General features: G+C 38.0%; 1 protein-coding gene across 3 annotated transcripts; it reads right to left on the reverse strand.

Moving 5' to 3' along the window:
- Nucleotides 1-745: 745 nt before the first annotated feature.
- LOC117291221 (calcyphosin-2-like) lies at nt 746-19,316 on the reverse strand. Of its 3 annotated transcripts, none has more exons than XM_033772827.1 (18): nt 19,254-19,316; nt 12,146-12,372; nt 11,733-11,821; nt 11,035-11,145; nt 10,528-10,560; nt 9,606-9,723; nt 9,138-9,295; nt 8,509-8,578; nt 8,233-8,300; nt 7,785-7,895; nt 7,064-7,231; nt 6,551-6,644; nt 6,165-6,283; nt 5,398-5,507; nt 4,760-4,914; nt 4,121-4,240; nt 3,468-3,564; nt 746-2,768 (listed from the first exon to the last, which is right to left on the reverse strand). In XM_033772827.1, exons 2-18 carry the CDS (start codon nt 12,368-12,370, stop codon nt 2,602-2,604), a joined length of 2,013 nt encoding a protein of 670 aa, XP_033628718.1. In that variant the 5' UTR covers nt 12,371-12,372; nt 19,254-19,316; the 3' UTR covers nt 746-2,601. The 3 variants fall into 3 exon arrangements, with proteins under 3 accessions (XP_033628718.1, XP_033628717.1, XP_033628719.1); XM_033772826.1 differs by lacking the exon at nt 19,254-19,316 and adding an exon at nt 16,620-16,735; XM_033772828.1 differs by lacking the exon at nt 19,254-19,316 and having other exon boundaries at nt 12,307-12,372.
- Between the last annotated feature and the right edge of the window lie 1,316 nt (nt 19,317-20,632).

A 20,632-nucleotide genomic window follows, 5' to 3' on the forward strand; every position in this document is an offset into this window, starting at 1 on the left:
TGGTATCGATGGGACGCGTAGAAGGGAGCATACAATTTCCTCAAGCTATACGCCCTGCTTCGGTACAGGCCTACTTCTGGTATCGATGGGACGCGTAGAAGGGAGCATACAATTTCCTCAAGCTATACGCCCTGCTTCGGTACAGGCCTACTTCTGGTATCGATGGGACGCGTAGAAGGGAGCATACAATTTCCTCTGCTTTGGCATTACTTCATTAGGGTAGCCTAATTTTGAGACGTTTAAGAGTTCCGATTGGCTAAGAAGGAATCGGACCAATAGTTCTTTTGTATTTAAGATTGGGAATGCGGGCTATAGTCGAGATACATTAAATTTCTAGGTGTGTCCTAATTGTCCTTATCCCAAAAGATTGTTTTTATAATAGCCACTTTTCACTAAAACTTTGATTTACTGGTACAAGAAAGTCCTTGAGAGAAAGTTTGTATATGTATTGATTTGAATTGCGGTAAAGATTGAAAGTGCATTGTCAAACCACTGTGCAGAAATATAGCTAATAAGTAGTGTAATTTTACTTTAAATTGTGTAAAATGTAGATTTGCTAATTCTAGGATTTTCCAGCAAGGGTTTAAAACACTCTTAGAAGTTGATGTGCTTGGTCGAGGGCTGACTTGGGACCAGGCAGAGTACGACCCAAAGGGTAACTGAACTCAATAAACTCTACAGACTCTAAAGACAAGGAGTGGGAGTGACGTAGAGATAGATAGAGAGAGAGACACACATCTACAGAGATTGTACCACCGGAAACCACTGTTTAAAATTATTTCATTAAGACATCGTTAATTTTACCATTTTTGTGAATTCATTGTAAATAAATGTGTACATTTTCGTGTAAATATAATTGTTTTTCCTTTGTCATTCAATTTTGTCAGTGTAACAACAACTATTGATGGTCCAACCGAGGTCAGTGAAAGACTCGGGGCATGACAATTGCAAGGCTTAACTTTTATGGTTTTAATCAAAACCTGCCAGGCTTTGAACCCAAGATCGTGAGGTTGTTGTTTTTTTACTCAAAGTTTAATAAGATGAGCCTTGCAACTTTACCTCAAAATAAATTAACAAAATATAGAAACACAACACAAAATGCTCCTTTACTCCTCATTCTCTACTGAATGTCATAAGTTTTCAAAAATTGGATGATTCAAGAATTGTTCCAGGTGACAAGTCTGTCCTAGAAACATGTTCTGTAATGGTCACAATTTCCCCCTTGCTTTTCAAGGGGCTGCAATTTGGACTTCCAAAATGTAGTCAACTAACAGAATGACTAAAAGATAACCTGCGCCCTTTGATTCAAAACAAATTTAACTAAAAAAACTTTAAAAAACATTGAAGAATGCCAGATGTATCACCAGAAAACATCAAATAATGTGGAACTGACATTTTTGCACTTGATTGCCAATAAATACCAAAATGAATACCAAAGATGTCATACAATTTAGATTAGATCTAACAGTCTGAAAATCTGCAACTAAATTGGACCATAAGACCCGACACTTCAACTTGAGTAAGAATAATTAATACAGAGAAAGAAATTAGTTTCATCCTAAAGGTAATTTGAGACCAAATTCATACAGGTTTTTGAAGGAAACAAAAAATTAAGATTCTTAAATGTGTTGAGTGACAAGACTTCTCTTAAATTAACCCTCAAAAGCAAATGGTTAAAATTTGTATCGAAGATTGACTGAAAGAAGGTCTTGTATCAAACTTGTTTGGTTTCAAAACCCTAAAAATATCACACCCCTGTTTGGGGTTTTAAGAGTAGGTACAAGAAATGTACAATTGGTTCCTGTCTACTTCAAGGTTTAAGGAATGCACTTTCTTTGTTTCCTGCCAAATTCAATGTATAATAATAATATAGAACACTTATAGTATAGCACTGGTATCCGTCTAGAGAAGGTGCTTGAGGAGAGAAAGACAAGTTAGGACTGAGGATTGTGTGAGTATGCTTGTTTGAACAGGTGAGATTTTAAGTTTGTCTTGAATGTTGTGATGGATGTAGATGATTTGACAGTCAGTGGGAGTTGGTTCCACACCGGGCTGATGCTACAGAAAAGGATCTGTTGCCCCAAAGAGTGGAAGTTCTGGGCTGATGAAGTATCATGAGCTCACTAGAACGCAGTCCGGTGTGTGCTGAGGTGTATGGGTGGATGAGGTTGATGAGGTATTTTGGAGCATTGTTGTGAAGGATTTGGAAAATGAATAGAGCAAGTTTGTACTGAATCCTGTGTGATATTGGCAGCCAGTGGAGATCCTGTAATACAGGAGTGATGCAGGAATATTTACTGGCAGCGATGTTTTGTAGACGTTTCAGTTGGTTTCTCTTGATGTCATAAAGCAGTGAATTGCTCAATAAGCAATGTAAGTATTTGGCTCCTGCCAACTACAAAGTACAAGGAATTTACTTTTTTGTTTCCTACCCACATCATCATTATGATATTTGTAACGATTGTAAATTATGTCGCAATTCAGCGTTATGCTGCGATGAAATTTTTAAATAAATAAACAATTTATAAATAAACAATTTTTAAACAAGGTAGATCGAATGTATGTATTTGACTCCTAGCCATCTTTGTCCACACACTTTACTTATATAGTCCAACAAGCTGACATCATATTACAGAAGTCATCATCGTTGCTTGTAGCTAGGCTAACACCTTCATAGTAATCTTCAAACTCTCCGTAGCTTATTTCCTTTCTGCGACCGTCAAATAACTCAAGGAAGTCGTCCATTATTTCTACAGCAGTCACAAGACCTGTTGGGATAAAAGGCAAGGTAGCAGTGAAAGGTCAGCGTGTAGGGGAAGTAACATATCAAGGATAAGTTACCAGCGAAATGTTTCTGGTTTTCGGATCGGACAGAACATTGTATCCAGGTCGATCCGAAAAATAGTTTGGCAACAAGAATATTATCTCCGAACCTTGACTGAACGATGAGCTTTTACAGAACAATTATTTTGAGATCTCACTACCACAGTATGAAAACAATACATTTTGTCATCATGGGGCCGGAAAACTACCTTGTATTATCCGTGCTCTTGTTACAATCGTGCTCGTATCTTCCACTTTTTAAGACATAGAAACATGCATGGGACAGTTTGGGACCGATGGAATACCTCATGTTAACCGGCGTCTCGTATCTTCCGAGCTTGTATTACGTGAATCGACTGTATATAGTATGTTACAGATAAAGTTCCCACACAAGGTAACACTAATCATCATCATCAATCGTCATAGGCTGCTGTTGTTTGACGCAACAACCGCCCACTTCTTCTTGGTTGTGTGGCTTGTGCAGGAGCGATTTTGCTTCGCTGTAGGGTAGCCGCAGTTAGTTCGGCCACACTACATACATTGATATCTCAAAACAATTTAAGAAGCTCTTTAAGTTGTCATCTATCTACTGAGATATTTCTCAAAAGGAGTAGGTAAAAGAGCGAAGGCTAAACGTTGCTAACCTTGGAGAACATGCGGATGTTTCTGCACATTGAAAAACTTCTTCAACTCATCCTTACTCACTGTTCCAGACTTATTGGCATCGATTTTCTGAAACGCCTGTAAAAAAACCAAAAAAACGTCAATACAATAGTAAAAATAATAGTTATAGTGGCTTCTTACATAGCTCTCAAATCTGTCACTGTGGGATGTTCATGGCGCTCCAACATTCTCATCACTGTCCTCTTATTTAAGCTCCCTTGGGAGAACACAAACTGTACTGTCTCAAGTATGTATTGCTCCTCAAACAATCAAAGAAGTGGAGATGGGCAGGGCACCTAGCAAGGAAGCATGACAACAGGTGGGCATGCACAACAAAACTGGACTCCTAGAAACTGGTCAAGAAAAAGAGGGCGACAAAACAGCAGACGGAGAGATGACCTAAGTACATTCAGGTAACAGACAGCGGGGATAGAGTGAAATGGAGAATTGGTGAAGAGGCTATCCTCCTGCAGTGGAGTGAAACGGGCTAGACGATGAGAAACAACTATAGTTACGAGTCTTGCTCAACTGGACACAAGTACCATGACTGGATTTGAACCCACACCCTGATGACTCAGCAACCAGTATTTGAGTCCGATCCATTAAACACCTCAGTAATTACTAAATGTCTCACCTTTCTAACATATGTTTTTCTCCTTTCGTTCATTTCTCCCAGGAAAGCTCGATGGAATTCACCATAGTCTATGGATTGGTCTTCATTCTGATCCAACACGAGCCACAGCGTCTCAAACAACTGAGAGAAACCCAGAATAAACAAAATGATATACATGTACAATAAGGCACTTTTGATGACGAGTCAACAGGTGTATGAACCCTTTAATGGCCCGTTCAATTCACTATTTTGTATCGTTTTTTTATACCTCTGTTCCTATGATTATTTCTGGTGGTAAGAGTAAGATAGGTAGTGACATTTTCGCACTTGATTGCCAATAGACACCAAAGAATTAAATTGGTATAAGACTTGCTATTTGTTGATGTTTTTTTTTTACCTCTGTTCCTATTCCTGGCAGTAGATTTTAACTCAGGAAAATGTATAAGTTTAATTTGTGAAACAGAAAGAAAACTTTTTATTTTAAATAAAAGTGAGAATTCTAAAGAAAGCAGTGCAACTTAAGGTAAGAGTTACTGAGCCAGAGATGATGTGATCCCTCCCTTGGTATTTATTCTAGGAACTGTGACAACACTCTGTCTGGGATTTGAACCAGCAACCTTGTATATTGCTAGCTAGTCAGTCTATGTGTGTTTAACTTACATTAGGGTCCACTTTAATGTGGTACGTATCCAGCGCGTGTCGTAGTTCTTCTTTGCTTAACACACCATCACCAGAGATATCCATCTGTCTGAAGTGACGCCCAAGTCCAGTTAATGTCTTACATGCTCTCTTGCGTAGTTGGGCTCTGACTGACTCTGAAGGAATCAAACAAACAAGAGTTTCGTTCAAGTGTATGTTTCACAGAAACACCATGAGAAATCGTTGACAAAGGTTATATGAAGAAGACCTTGTGTGCATGTATGATGTCACTAGAGTAGAGCGCCCTCACACAGAGGTCAAGAGAAAGTATTTCAATTACACACTGTGCACTGTGCGAGTTATAACTATGCATTTCCATTGTTTGATCAGATTCGACAGTATCGATACAGATTCGATACTTTGCATTGTTCACATTCATTTTGTTCAGAGGCCAAACTACATAAAGCTGTTCAGCAAATAAGTTTGCAACAATGTGAATGACATGGCAACCTATTCATGCTAAGTGAGACTTGTCCATGCTTAGCAAAGTTTTAAGCATAGAAGCAAATAATCAGTTTGTATGCAACAAGTGACCTTTGAAACCTAAGCTCGGTCTTAAGGTCGTTGCAGCAGAACATTAGCAGTTATCTCAAACCTACCTTGTACTTTAGTAATGAGTTTTTGATCTATAGCTTCCTGCTTTGTGATTGGTGGATCCATCTTAGCATGATACTCCTCTGGATCGTAAGGTATCCGCCCATTGCTAAATCTAGATATAAAGATTAGAAACTGTTATTAAACAAAGACAAAGTTTTAAAGATCTTTTACTTCTGATAACAAATGACAATCAAAATAAAACTGTCATGGCTTCACAATGCAAAGATTCTTCTAAAGATTGTGAAAGAATTAATGTGAAAAAAACCTCAGGGGAGCTGAAGGTAGAAATTGATATTCCTCTTAAAACGTAAAGAGTAGACAGATGTTCAATTCTAAAATAAAATTTAATTCATACTTCTGACAACTTGCATTTGCATAAAGATTGCTCTGAGAAACTCTTCACAATGCAACACCTTATTGACCCGATTCACCTGACGTCATCATCAGAATAATCTTGGATGTGCCATTTTGGTGGTCAATGACACTGTGTGTTATTCAGTGAAGTGCGCATTTTAGGCGTTGCTGCGATTGACCACCAAAATGGTGAACGGGCACAGTCGCCGCGTGTGATGTGCATGCAAGGGGTCATTTTCAAACATCTGCTGAAAACTTACCTGTTTACTCATTAATTTTTGTAAAGCGCTTCGGGACTGTTGTGTGAAGCGCTATATAAAGGCCGTTCATTATTATTATTATTATTAGTACTTGTTTTGAAAATTATATGGATGTGTGCAAGATAGCAGAATTGTTCACAACAGCAAATACTTACATGAGTTTTTCTTTGGCATTCTCATCAACATGAGTAATCCTAACAAGGAGTATGGGAGAAGCCCTTAAGGCGCTAGACAGTGAAGGATGATCTCGACTCTCAAATGTCAAGTTAGCCCCCTGTGTAAATAACAACAACAAATAATAGATGTTAAATTTGCATGGAGGAAATACGATATAGAAAGGTTTGCAGTAACACCATGTAAAGAACCGTTGGTTTCAACTCAACGTTTCGATCAGTATGCTCTGATCATCTTCTGGAGAAATAAAAACAAAGATAAGTTGTGTCAGTCAAACTTCAGTTGAAGTTTGATTGTGTCAGTGCAAACAAGTTCAATCTTTGGGGAAGAAAAAAACTCTGTCGTTGGTCTCAAATACAACACATACCGCTGATATATCCTGCACGGTGTACAACCTGCCTTTCCTTCTACCAGTCATATGACAGTACTTCCCCTTCTGGATAAATGGTAGAGCCTTGGATCTGTCAACCAATCAGAACGCAAATAATAACCATGAATGAAACTAAATCACACTTCAATAGAGAAACAGCAAACTAAATCAGCAAACATCACCCTTGCTTACTCGTAAAAGGAAAATAAATTAAGGGCAACATTGACAACTCTTACAACGAAATCCTCTATTGACCCCTTGCACGCACGTCACATGCGCGACTGTGCCACGCTCACCATTTTTGTGGTCAATACGGCGCCTAAAATGCGTACTTCACTGAATAACTCACAGTGACATTGACCACGAATTGAATTGGGTCAATATTAACTTGATAGTATTTAAAATTAGAGAATACTAACCAATGACTAAGAATAAAAGAAAAGCAAATATGAACTAATTTCCAGTATTTTAAAGTGTTAATTTTTGTTGTTGATGTAATTTGTCACTTACTTTGAGCCAAAATTGCGATACTCGTATACAGTCATGGTACTATCCAGGTCAAAATAGAAGCCACAAAGCTCTCTCAGTGCATCATGGCCACTCCTTGTAATGATTCGAGCATTGAATGTTAGACGCTTCTCAAGTAAGTTCTCAGTCACTGTTCCACTTGTCCTTACTCTGAAACAATACAGAAAAATGAGAATTGGGCTTCAGGAAAACTGAAGCTAGTGTTGATGGATATACTATAGTTAGGATGGAAATATATTGCAATTAGAGGAATAGGCCACATACAAAATTTCACTAAAAAATAATTACTTTCTTGGATAAAAGTTACATTTGTTGTTTATGATCGTTTTCCTTTTGTGCTGTTTTGCAGAAGAATAAAACAATTTATTACAATAAATACAATGTTTTGCCAGAAATAATGTCATTGTGGGAATGTGAAACGTACAGATAAATCAAGGATAGAGATTTAAATTAACATTTTAAAGTGCAGAAAAAGTTTTTTAAAACTGTATTTTGCTGTATCTGCTGAAAACATCAGCTAAAACTTCCAAAGGATTTTTGTATCCTTTGCACATCTTTTGTTTATGGCAAATTCATTAACAAACATTGGACTGAAGATGTGCACTTCAGTGATACTTACATGAAACTGAACTTGAACTTTTTCAGTAAGAACTCACACAAATATGACTAGCATCCAAACCAGTTTGTTGTAATCTAGACTTACTTTGATTCATGCAAGGCTCTAGTCTTGGGTCTTGATTGGCCGTACGGAGTTGTGTGTCCAGACAATGGAGTTTCACACCTCTGGTTTTGTTCAGGATCACAAATAACTGCCCTGAAAACAAACACACACAAAAATTAATACTTTAGATTAAATACTTTAATCAAAGAGAAAGAGAAAGGTGTTTTTTGTGTTTTTCACCCTTTTTCTCAAACTGAGTTTTGACCTGGGCGAAATTTTGTTGAGCTGCTTAAACACAAAAGTAGCCAAGCACAACTAGTTTATTCCTACTAGAATATGGTTACCAGCCAAACCACTATGTCAAATGTACAAGCTGTGACTGGTATCCAGCCTTTTTATTGCTAAGCAGAAATGATTAAGCACTGTTTTCTGCTGAAGCGCCCAGGTTGCACTGTGACAATGATTTAACTGAGAGACCAAATCCAAATACCTTGACAGTTGATCTATTAAGACAGTCTGCTCAATCTCCTGTCTACGCCTTTCAGCTGCAATCGTCTCCTGTAAAGATAAACAAATACAGAAGATGTGTGTTGCAAGAAACTGCAGTAACAATGCAATTAAAGACACAAGATCGTGCACATGTTAAAACCCATAAACCCTGAAAAGGGTTTTAAAAGATTCTTGAATATAAAAAAAAACACGGACTGGCCTTAGTAGAAGCTTCACAGCTGTTGGCAATGAATTGAGTGAATTGAAATTGACTTACTGCGTCCATTTTCTTCTGTAATGGATTTCTTGCATCCTCCACAGGATCCTCCTCAATGTCAATGTCTGTTCTGTAAAAATTGACACAAAATACCGTCATTAGGAACTCATATTTTATCATAGTTTTTCAGATTAACGGATGAAAGAGGCTGTCAGGTCAACTAGGTTGGCCCTTTTGTAGCCTGAGCATCTGACGCCACCCTTCGAGGCTTGTGAATAACTCCAGAGAAAAATCTATCCCCAAGAAGGGAAGGTTTCAACCTTGTTCCCACCGAAGTACAAAAATCTATCCCCTAGATAGTAAGGTTTCAACCTCGTTCTCAGCAAGATACCCTTTCATCATCCCACTTTTTCCCCCACAATGCCTTGCTAGAGCATAAAGGAGAGTCTCAAAAAGTTGGCACAGTAGAAACTTTCGAATTGGATCAGGTAAGTATTCTAGGGTGTGCTCATGTACCGTTCCATCAGAATGGGGGGACGTTTTGTTGAATGTTAAAAATACTAACTCACATACATGTACTCACTTATAAAGAACTGCTCTTGTACTTTAGCACAATGATGCAGTACAGCATGTTTAGTTTGAGGGTACCTATATAATGTTGTTCTAAAACTAATTGAGCAAAGCCATACCTGTATGGTGCTTTCAGTTGCTTCTTCTGTTGGCCTCCCCTCTGGGACCACTGTTTCATCTGATCTTTCTTGTCCTGTTCATACTGTTTGTACTGCTGCTTTTGCCTGTCAGAGGGAGGAGGTATATTTTCTGGCACAGCAGGCTCAGTCCATGCAGACTACAAAGAAAAAGCCCATTATAAGATGAGAGTGTTATCTACTGTATTTACACTTTCAGCCAATGAGAGATATCTCCTTCATAGGTGTGGTCAAATCAAAGATGCTCAAATCAAAGATTGCCAACATGACTATGATAATTATTTCTTGGCAAGCAACTCATCATAATAAAAACGCATCAATTTGACGAAATATGAATCTTATTAGTTAATAATAATAAAAATAATAAAAATAACAATCAATTTGGATCTAGCACTTTATCAGAGCCCGGAGGGCATATCAAAGCGCATGTCCGAGTTTGTTTTCTCAAACCTTTTGTTTTCCTGCTAGATTAAGGCGTGGCACACTATCGGGTCTCTGTGATCGGTTACTCTGTCTGCCTGCTGAAGGTGTATGATGCAGTGCAAATGGGGAATTCATTGCTGGATTTCTAAGAAAATAAAAGACCAAGATAAAAATTCTAGAAGAAATTGGATTTAGATCAATGTTATACATGCTCAGCAGTCTTCAAATAGGAACACGTTTTTACTGCTGTAATCACAACCAAAAACGACAATCAGAATCAACAAATTTGTAAAACAAATTTTGTCCGGAAGAAATTCCCAGAAGTGACCATTTTCTAACATTTCAGAAACTAATCTTTTACACACAGCCATGTCCACATCTAGAAACTAATCTTTTACACACAGCCATGTCCACATCTAGAAACTAATCTTTTACACACAGCCATGTCCACATCTAGAAACTAATCTTTTACACACAGCCATGTCCACATCTAGAAACTAATCTTTTACACACAGCCATGTCCACATCTAGAAACTAATCTTTTACACACAGCCATGTCCACATCTAGAAACTAATCTTTTACACACAGCCATGTCCACATCTAGAAACTAATCTTTTACACACAGCCATGTCCACATCTAGAAACTAATCTTTTACACACAGCCATGTCCACATCTAGAAACTAATCTTTTACACACAGCCATGTCCACATCTAGAAACTAATCTTTTACACACAGCCATGTCCACATCTAGAAACTAATCTTTTACACACAGCCATGTCCACATCTAGAAACTAATCTTTTACACACAGCCATGTCCACATCTAGAAACATGATGTATTCTCTTTATATTTAGAGTCTTTAATAATTTGTTCTTGGTCTTCAATTTGTACTGTTATGTGTTTTTCAGCTTTCAACCTCTAGCTTATTAATAAATATTTCATTCTTACCTCGCAGCTGGGCTGTAGTCATGGTAACCCCAACTGGAATACAAAGGAATAAAAGACAAGGCAAATAACATGAAAATCTTAGGCAGTTAATTGTCTACGCTTGAGTCCCCAAGAGGTACCAGCCAGTATTCTGGATGCCCTTTTTGTACTTGATTCAGGCCTGTATGCTTCGTTTATGAAAGGGCGAGGACACCATGGCATTTTCTCCTTGTTGACAAAGGGCACCCTTTTGAGGAAACTGTAAACTTCTACTGGAACATTTCAAGGAGACCAAGGCAATGGCCAGGGGGCATGCAGGCAATCGCCTTCGTTTTGTCTCCGTGAAGTATTAGGCCTGTTAATTAATTGAACCATTTAGCAACTGAGGTCCAAAATGTTGACTGTTTCAAGCAACTCGACCTATTGATTGATTCATTCAAAAGCTCTGAGTAAACAATGAATACACGTGTCTCAGTAAAGTTCAACATTATTAACGAACCGTCAACCTGAATGACTTGATTATATTACCTGACAGTACTCGCAGTGTCTGGAGGGTCGAGCTTCTCATCATTCTTGGCGACTGGGTTTGTAAGATTGTCATCTTGATCTCTAAGTCGACCCAGATCAAGGGAAGGCATCCTGTGGAAAATTCAACCCAAAAATGAGGGGAGTGGTCTTTATCTGGCCTAAGACTGATGCTACAAACTGATAAATATATTTGTATCATTGTTATCATTTTGTTGTTTTCTTTACACAATACCACAGGGTGATGAGCTCCATACACTTTCCCAGAGAACTGCTAACACAAATCTGCTACAATAATGATCAGTAATGACATCTCATCTTCAAATAAAACTTTGCATTTCACGAAACAAAAAAGTAAAAAGTATCATTTTCATTTGTTAATTTTCTGATTATTACAATTTTTTCTGAAATAACTTGCATAATACTAACCAGTCATCAGGAACTATGGTAGAAATGAAAAAATGGGTAGCTTGACGTATGGACCATAGCAGGGCCTTTCACCAAGGCTAAAATGACAACACAAAATATAGAATCAAATGTAATGGTGTATTCAAGAGTAGTGGAGGCTCCGTCAAAATCACCAGATATCGGTTTATGTGTCTTGTGTTGTCATTCAGCTTACTAGAAAGACTCTGTTAGGGTCCAAACGTTACGCCATTAACTCATTTTGTATTACTTTTTTCAGCAACATCTTTTCTTACCCATCTGGTTTGGGGTACTGCATCCTGGAACGAGGTCTCGGCGTAAGATTCTTAATTTTGTCTAGCTTGGCTTGTGTGATCACACATGTCTGGAGTTGGGCAAAAATGAAATAATTTAAATAGTTTTGAACACAGAAATGTCAAGGGTGATCCCTACCAACAGTTGTATGTGGTTTGGGTACTATGAGGTAGGTAAAGGAGTGATTGGCAGTTTGTGTAATAAGGGTTAGGAGTGTTACAAGGGTAGGCTGGTTAAAACAGAGGTAGATAGTTTGGTTTATGAACAACGGGTTTTGGCCCTTTCCATAGTGCGTTTGGGGAGCAGTAATTTGAAGAAGTTATCCTATGAGCTCTAGGTTTGTTAGTGACCTGAAGAAAGATACCACAGTACAAATACTGGCCAAAGAACTGACCTTGTTATTAGAATTGTTAGAAGAAGGAAAGGTGCGATGAACGACAGGTTTTGGCCCTTTCCGTGGTGCATCAGGGGTGCTGTAATTTGGAGAAGAAAAGTTCCCAGGATCTCTTTGTTTGTTAGTGGCTGAAGAAAGATTCTTAGGAGAGGCCAACTTGCCTTGTTGGGAGCCTCCTCTGCCCTCTTGTCTTGGTGTTGGTGTTCCACGAATGATTAAATCCATTCCTGCTTATGAAAAAATAAAAACAAGCACCATGGTTATCAATTTAAGATTGTAGTTAAGTTAGCCTAATCCAACTTTGTTAGGAAATTCTACTAAACTCTAATAAGACAGCAGATTGTATAGCGCCCTCTTTACACGGGTAGCCGGCATTTGATACGCCCCACTTCTGCAGCTAAGTGGAGCCAACATTATAGATATAAGTATTAATGAGAAAAATAAAAATAGCTGAGTGCAAACTGTTTGCCAACGACTAGAACCTATCAATTATCATACTATGAGTATATATTGGATAGCCACACCCGGCGTTTGTACAGTAGTTAACAGATGCAGATGCAGATGTATGAGGTGTGATGTTGCATGATGTAGCTTCACACGTTGCATGAGTATTGGGCGAGCATCACAACTTCCATTGACATCACCTCATGCATATTCATGACTTAGCACATCAACCTGGTACCACCTAGCCCCACTTGTGGCCAAGGATACTGAATCCTTAAGGATTCAGCTATCCTTGGCCACACAAGTGGGGCTACCTGGTACCCAGACCTCTCCCAATCAGCATACAGCGAATCATAATTATGGTAGCCACCGTCCGCAGCCGCACCCCTTGTCCAGATGCTGTATAGGCTTTGACAAGTAGTTGAATAGATGTAGTATGTAGATGTAGCCCACAGTCACAACAAACTTGATTGCATAAGTAGGCAGTTTCATGAAAATTCAAAGTTGCTTCAATCCTTTTGAATGTTACATCAACAGAAAGAGTACAAAAATAGCAACAAAATGAGGGGTCCATGGTCATGATAGAGTATTCCTAAGCAGAGTTACGGATTTTTGAATAATTGAATTATCGGTCAATATTGACTCCCGTTTCAGTGAAAAAGTTGTGACCGGCTGTATGTAAAGGTATGTAATATACAAGTATAGTATTTGAAACTCACATAGAGTGTAAACACATACAAATATTAGAATGAGGCAAATCTTTGTTAATGTACCATAAAAACTTTACTTAATTTATTCACATATTCAAACTTGGCCGCACGTTATTGCGCAAAGACACTGCGGTCAAATACGTAAAAATCCAAAATGGCCGCCAAGTCGATATTTGTTGGTTTAAAGTGGTTGTAGAATGTATTGCAGTTTGAATTTATTCCTGCTACACAGGTAGATTCACATTGTAAACAACCCTAATCAAATTGTGGAAAGAGCTGTACAAATAGTTTACTCTTTTAGTGGTTTTGGAAGATGTAGAATGGCTGCCAAAATTCCAAAATGGCAGCCAAATTTCCAAAATGGCTGCCAAAATACCAAAATGGCCGCCGAAATTTAAAATTGGCCGCCAAAATTTCTTCAATTTTGAATTTTCAGAAAATGATTTGTGAAAATGTTGATTATATTTGCAAAGTATATGAAAACACAATAACTTTCTCTTTTCTCTTTTGCAGGTTATACTTGCACCTATCCCTAGGGTTGCATCATAAGAGTCTCCTTTTAGACATAAATGTACCATTAATAATATCAGCTAAAAACTCGGCTACAGTTTGAAAGATAGGCTCTTCCTCTCCGTCAAATTCTGTATTCTCCTTCATGATATCAGCCAATGCCATGTGGTGGGATTCAGCAAGACTGTCATCCAGATTGAGTCGTTTGTCCGGTGGTATTATGACACCTGTATCATCCGTCGATTTACGTTTTCTCTTAGCAATCATTGCAGGTGGTTTGTATTGTTCTGAGAGATACTGTTCAACTTCTGTCTTTGAATTCTTCTGATGTGCTGTTCGCTTATCTTTCACAGTTTTGAAACTATTCCGCACTGCCTGTTCTGTGAAATTATTATCAAACTTGGTACATAACATAGCTGTTACATACTTCCAAGATAAGCCTTTCTCCATCTGCTTTGCAGTTAGAGCTTGGACCACATCATGTATAACCTGATTGGTCAAGTGGTCCTTTCCAACCTCATGGAAAGGACCAGCTGATGTCTGCAGGACAAAATCGAGAGGAGCAGTCGACACAGGATTCATAACTCTGCAAAATAAAACATATGATCAGCAGATACTTTTGAAATTGTTGAAACTTACTTGAAAAACCACCTTTTTAAGCGCCACTTTTTTATCACTTAATTTGTTAATTTGTTTTGTTGTTTAATGTTTATTACTGTTATTTATCTGTATTTCTTAACAACCTGTGATTTTTAATTGTACAGCGCTTTGTGATGTCTGTGACATGGAAAGCGTTTTTTAAATAGTTAATATTATTATTATAAAGAATATTGTAAATTTGTTTCGCTATTGATTTTTTAAACAATTTTGCATCCAATTTATCTCTTAAATGATGCCACATTATTGGACAAGACAATACTTTTTTTTATACATAATGAATTGTCAAAGGTATCAATTTCTTACCTTTCAAACAAAAACTGTGACGTGCATTGTTTTTTTCAGCAGAAGAAAAAGGTTCGTCTCAGAACAACAAACCTTTGCAGTATGCCCTTTTTCCTTTCCCCCAGAAAAAATGAAAAGCACGTTCTCGACTCCCCTTTTAATTAGTGGATACCATATTTATTTATTTATTAATTTTGTTGTCTGATTCGTAACCCAAAAGCAACGAAGGAAAAAAGGGAATATTTGAATTTTATTTTATGTTAGTTTCAACTTAATAGAGCCCCTTGAATATTTTTTTTTTTTTAAATAAATGTGACTTTTAAAAAATAGAGCTGAAGCCATGATGAAAATCAGTCAGTTTTGATGGCCTCATCTGAGTACTAGGCAACTAGCTATATTTCTATCAATGAGTACTAACTATTAAAAAACAAATTTTGATTAAACTTGTTCAAATCTTATTACCGATTATAGTTTGAAGTTTTCCATCTTTGATTTGAAATTTGAAATATTTAAAATTTAGAAATCCACCAATAAATCATCAAAAAATAACGGAAAACAAATTATAAGCACATCAGTCATAATCCCCCCTTTGTATAAATGGAATCGCCCATTTTTACAAAATGGCCCACTTGATTCGGACTAGACCATTGAGTAATACAGGGTACAACTTCTTTGAGAGGAGCATACTTTAACGTTTACATGCATGCTATTTTGCACAAAATCAGGAAAAACAAATTATAAAATCATTAATATATCCTCGTTAATGATTATCAAATCTCAGTCAATGCCAAATTTCTTCCGTGCGCAAGCCCACAAAACGGCATGTCAACTTGCCGACCCCGCGAGAAAAATTTTTTTCTCGTCAAATTTTGCCGCGGTTAACTTTTTCCGCAAGCTGCACCGTCCTAGCGCAACAGCGTGTTTCAACAACATGAACATTTTTTAATAAATCTGGTACGTAAAATCCAAAAACCGACACCAAAACATTAGTAGCCTACCCCTTCTATCCAAACTTAACAACCGAATGTGGACAAGGTTAATCATAAAAACTTACCGAACTTCAGTTGGCTGTATTTTGAGATCGAAAGGTGCTCCGTCTTTGATTTTTTCTCCTGATCGTGTGCGTGATTCGGAACTTAGAAAGTGTGGTGAGTATCGAGCAAAGAAGCCCCATCACGTAACCAGGCAATAACGATTACTACGCCTATGCGTTTTCGCGGTGCGCATCGGGGGTCAATGCACGACGGGCCACGGTCATAACTTCTTACCACAAAGGGGCTTCGGAAATAGCGCCACCATCGGCGGTTCGCGTGAAACTGCCTAGCATAAGGTTTAACGCGACTCAGAACCGCAATGCATTGTGGGAAGGAATATGGGGCGGTTTCTATGCAGTTTCAACGACCCGCACACGCAACGCCTATACCTTTATGTGGGTTCAACAGCGCCCTCTCTTGATATTTTGCTATTCGCGATAAACCTTATTTGTATGTACACAGCACAGGTATTGTTGTTGCTATTCAACTATCAAGACATCACAGTTCACATGTCAACAAAGTCATTATAATATTTGGTGAGCCCTGGCATGTTTTATATTAATCCCACAATAAAAACACAAGTGTAACAGTAAGGAATAACATGAAGTAAGTTTGAGTAGTAGCTAGTATGGGATGTTTTTTATAAATTATAATAGTCATGGTAGTGGGAGAAAACTGCAACCAAAAGTAAAATTAAAAGTCGTACTCTGAAAACTTGCCGTTTTACGTTAGGCCTATATTTAACATGTTTTGTCATTTTTAATGGCAACTGATGTTAAAAAGAGAGCCATACCAGCCCAACAAGGTGGGCTAGTATAAAGTCCTGATACTTACAGTCAGTCCAACTCTTGTCACACAATAATATTTGACACATTTAAAGAACTGTCACAGTGTCAGAGCAGAGATGTCATCCTTTGGCGTCTGCTCTCTGCGCGGTTTTACAAAAGGAATGCCGTTAAACATAACAAGTGGTGGTACCCTCGACACTTTGTGGACTAAACTAATGCAAGACGTCGAGATTCCGTGCTGACAAGGGCGCCCTCTGCTGTTTGTAAAATGTTAGTCTGGTACCTAATCTAAGAGTTAGTGTTGTATAAGCATTAAGCTACGGGGAACTAGACTTCAAAAGTTGTTGCCAAAAATAGTACGGAAGCCTAACAAGACCATCTGCTCTGCCAAATTTCCAAATTAAATACATAAAATAAACATAACAAAATAGATAACTCTGTGTTTTGGGGTTCTCATGGATTTTCAAAATCTACTTTTTAAGATAAAATGGTGGAAAGATACAATAAAGTACTTTTAGTACCAAGCAAACAACTTTATGAAAATGCAGATGTTTACTCTAAGTTTCCATATATTTGCATTCTGTTTAAAACTAAAGGCCCTGTTCGGTTTGTTCAATGTTTTGCTGATAAATATCATCACGCATGATGCAAGTACATCAAATTCACCACATATAAAAACCAAACTAAGTATTTAAAACATGTTTTAACTCCGTCTGACCTGTGTAAATGTTCGATGTTAACTTTACATGTACATGTACACTGTAGGCCTACGTACAACAAGATTGCATGATTTTTCACTTCATTGCTTTGTATTCAGTGACAAGTGTTTAGTCGTAGCTAGTAGCCCTTTGATTTCTGAATTTCATTACCCATGATTCAGGCCTGATGCTTCATTCTTGTAAGGGCAAGGCGGCTAGATTTTTCTCAGTAAAACTCAAGATAATGAGGGAAATTTGAATTTGTACCGGAACATTATGGGCACCGAGGCAATGACCAAGACTGCGTGCATGCATGGAGGCAATTGCTGCGTAATTTGTCTCCGCAAAGTATCAGGCCTGATGATTCAAAGGAGCTATAATATGTACACAACAATATTCAGCAATGTTTTCACTTCATAACAAAAACAGCCACATAGGGCAGTACGTGGTAAAGATCTGTTTACGCAGTACCTTTGCTTTGAATTAAATTCATAGCTTTTGAATTAAATATCAACTTTGTTTATCAAGTTGTAAACAGTAAAGACTGGTGTCTGTGTGGTTTTATAAGAGTCCATGTAAACAGATATTTTTACAACAATTAAACTTCACTACGTGAGACGTACCTTAACATCTTAGTATTGAATGAATCACAAAGTTGAACCATGGTTATTAGCTTGAGACGCTGAGGAGATGACGTCTTTGAAATCATGATGAGACGATAGCGGAACAAACCTCATAGTTTTAGTACTTCTAGGAGTAGGATGATTGGATGCAGGAAGGTATGCAAGGGTGACTTTACGACAGTCAGCCTCGACCCATTTTGAACACAGTAGATAAGAGGCGTGCAGCCAGAGATCACAAGTGTTTAAGTTTCCCAGAGGGAGGATGGTATAAAAAACCTCCCATGGCATGTTGATAGAGAAGAGAACCATACCAGTAACCATGGGGTGCCACAGCTCTCACCCAGTGAGTCAAACCAAAACTAACAGGGTCATGTCCCTAGCTAGGAATCAAACATGGGCCACAGCATCAGTGATGGGATGAGAGAGGCAGGAGTTTTATTAAATGCACTCACTAGTGACACACTATTTCCACACCACATCCATTAAATCACAAAAAAATGCTATTTCGTCCCCATTTTATCGGAAAGTCCTGCTGTGTTGTTAAACACATGAAACAGAGCATTCTTACGATATAACCCACAGAAACTGTAAAACTGTCAACATTCGCAGTGTGATACTTGTGTACCCCCACTGCATGTGCTGTAAGGGTAGTGACTTGAGGACCGTGTATTGCAAGCACGGCAATGGGGCGAATGTACACAATCAACGGTACGGTGAGCGGGAAACGGACGGTCGACACTGCACTTTTGACAATTTACAAATGCCCCAAATTACCCTTTTAAGTTATTGATACAAGCCAATTAACCTATGTCTATTTCCTGACATAATTATGAACAAACTGAACAGGAATAAACTTACTTACCGGTGTTTGCAGTGAAAGCAATTCGAGTTTGAAAATCACGTAATTAGCAGACGACATGTTGACAGTGTTTATTGCTTCATGTTTATGTTCCTTCTAACTGCTCATGCGCAAAAGCGTACAAAGACACCCCCCCCCCAATTCTATAACGTGTTGTCAATGGGAAACAAAAACTTAGCGTACTATGAGGTGGGAACTCTTTTCTTCCCCCCCCCCCCCCCCCCCCCCGCGCTCATGAAAAAAATATTTCACTTCTTATCTCCTGGCACTATCCGGCTTCCGTAGTTCCATGATGAAATCGGTCCAGTCCTTTAATTATAGTCATGCTTGTTTGTTGTGCACATGCACGCTATATAAATACGCTAAACTATCTCATCAAAAGCCTGTTCACTTCCGATCCAGAATTACTTTTTCTACTGCTGCAGTGAATTATTCTCGACTAGTATAACATATGGATAATTTCCGCACCTCGAAGTTTGAAGTTTATAAAGTTTTCTTACCACTAGCTCTCTTCTCTGTCTCACGCTTGTCTCTATCGAGCAGACGACTGGTGCAAATTTTACAGTTTGTTATAGCGCCCTCTAAATAGAGGGCGCTATAACGATTTCGCGATAAGAATTTGTTTGGGATACATTCTCAGTTAATATTTTAAACTCATGAGGTTGCTGTCTTGTGGGAAAGCTTGAAGGTGTACGTTTGGTATATTAATTATTATTCTGAAAATTAATGGTAATGTGACATTGACGGCAGTTTGGGGTAGTTTAGTTTATAATGCATGATTTATTTTGACGAACTTTTCTCTTCAAAGTAGGCTGACTGTGGTTATAAAACAGAAATAAGTTTTTATGGCCCAAAATTGGAATCTGAGAAGTTAGGCCTATACTGCATTCCTTTTCATGTTGTGTATTCCTATAATAGGAATATTCTTTCTGATGAGCACAGTCGCTCCAGATTTCGGGCAATTTATTATCTCAAAAACGCTTTCACCTTTTAAAAATATATTCACACATTTAACAGATACGGTTTATCAACAACAAAACTGCGCCAACGAGTATCTCAACATTTACAAAATTAAAGGTCAGATATATCGGAACCTCAAATTAATAGTATTCCCAAAAGACAATTGTTAATTCGATGCACAGTAAGTCTTCTGCGCATTTTGATACCATCGTTGCTCTACGATGTTGTTTGGCAGATTTATGGGTACTTGAGTCGAATTTCAAAAGATACGAATAAGAAAAGATCAGTATTATTTTTACCCGCCTCTAATGATTTGTTTGTCTCGTGTTGGATAAATCGATTGTGATAAACATCAGCGTTAAAGCAAAGACAACGGGGTCAGAGTTTAGAGTCATAAATCAATTTAAAACCAGTATCCCTATATAGGCTATAGTAAGACACAGTGTTTCGATGATATAACAAAACAACGATGGCTGAAGTGACCAAACAGATCAGAGGCCTTGTTAACGGTATGAGAAGACGTATCCGTGCCGTTCAGAACAATGGTGGTGATGGAGGACACACTAAGTATTGGGGACCGTTTTCAGGATATCAAGAGTTAGATTTAATAAGATAACAGCGGGGAGTACATATGGAAAGTTACTTCTTTCTCGAAAACTACATTACTTAAGAGGGTGCCGTTTCTCACAATGTTTTATATCATTATCGACATCTCTCCATTACTCGTTACCAAGAAAGTTTTAATGCTAATAATTATTTTGAGTAATAAATTACAAATAGTGTCCATAACTACCTTTAAAGGGAAGCTTGGTGTATGTTTGGTATAATAGGGCCTGTTAATTTATAATGCATGTTTTGACAAACTTTTCGATTCAAACGAGGGCCTACTGTGGTTATATACACCCCCCCCCCCCCATTT

The sequence above is a fragment of the Asterias rubens genome, chromosome 6, assembly GCF_902459465.1.
Source record: "Asterias rubens chromosome 6, eAstRub1.3, whole genome shotgun sequence".
Lineage (NCBI taxonomy): Eukaryota > Metazoa > Echinodermata > Asteroidea > Forcipulatida > Asteriidae > Asterias > Asterias rubens.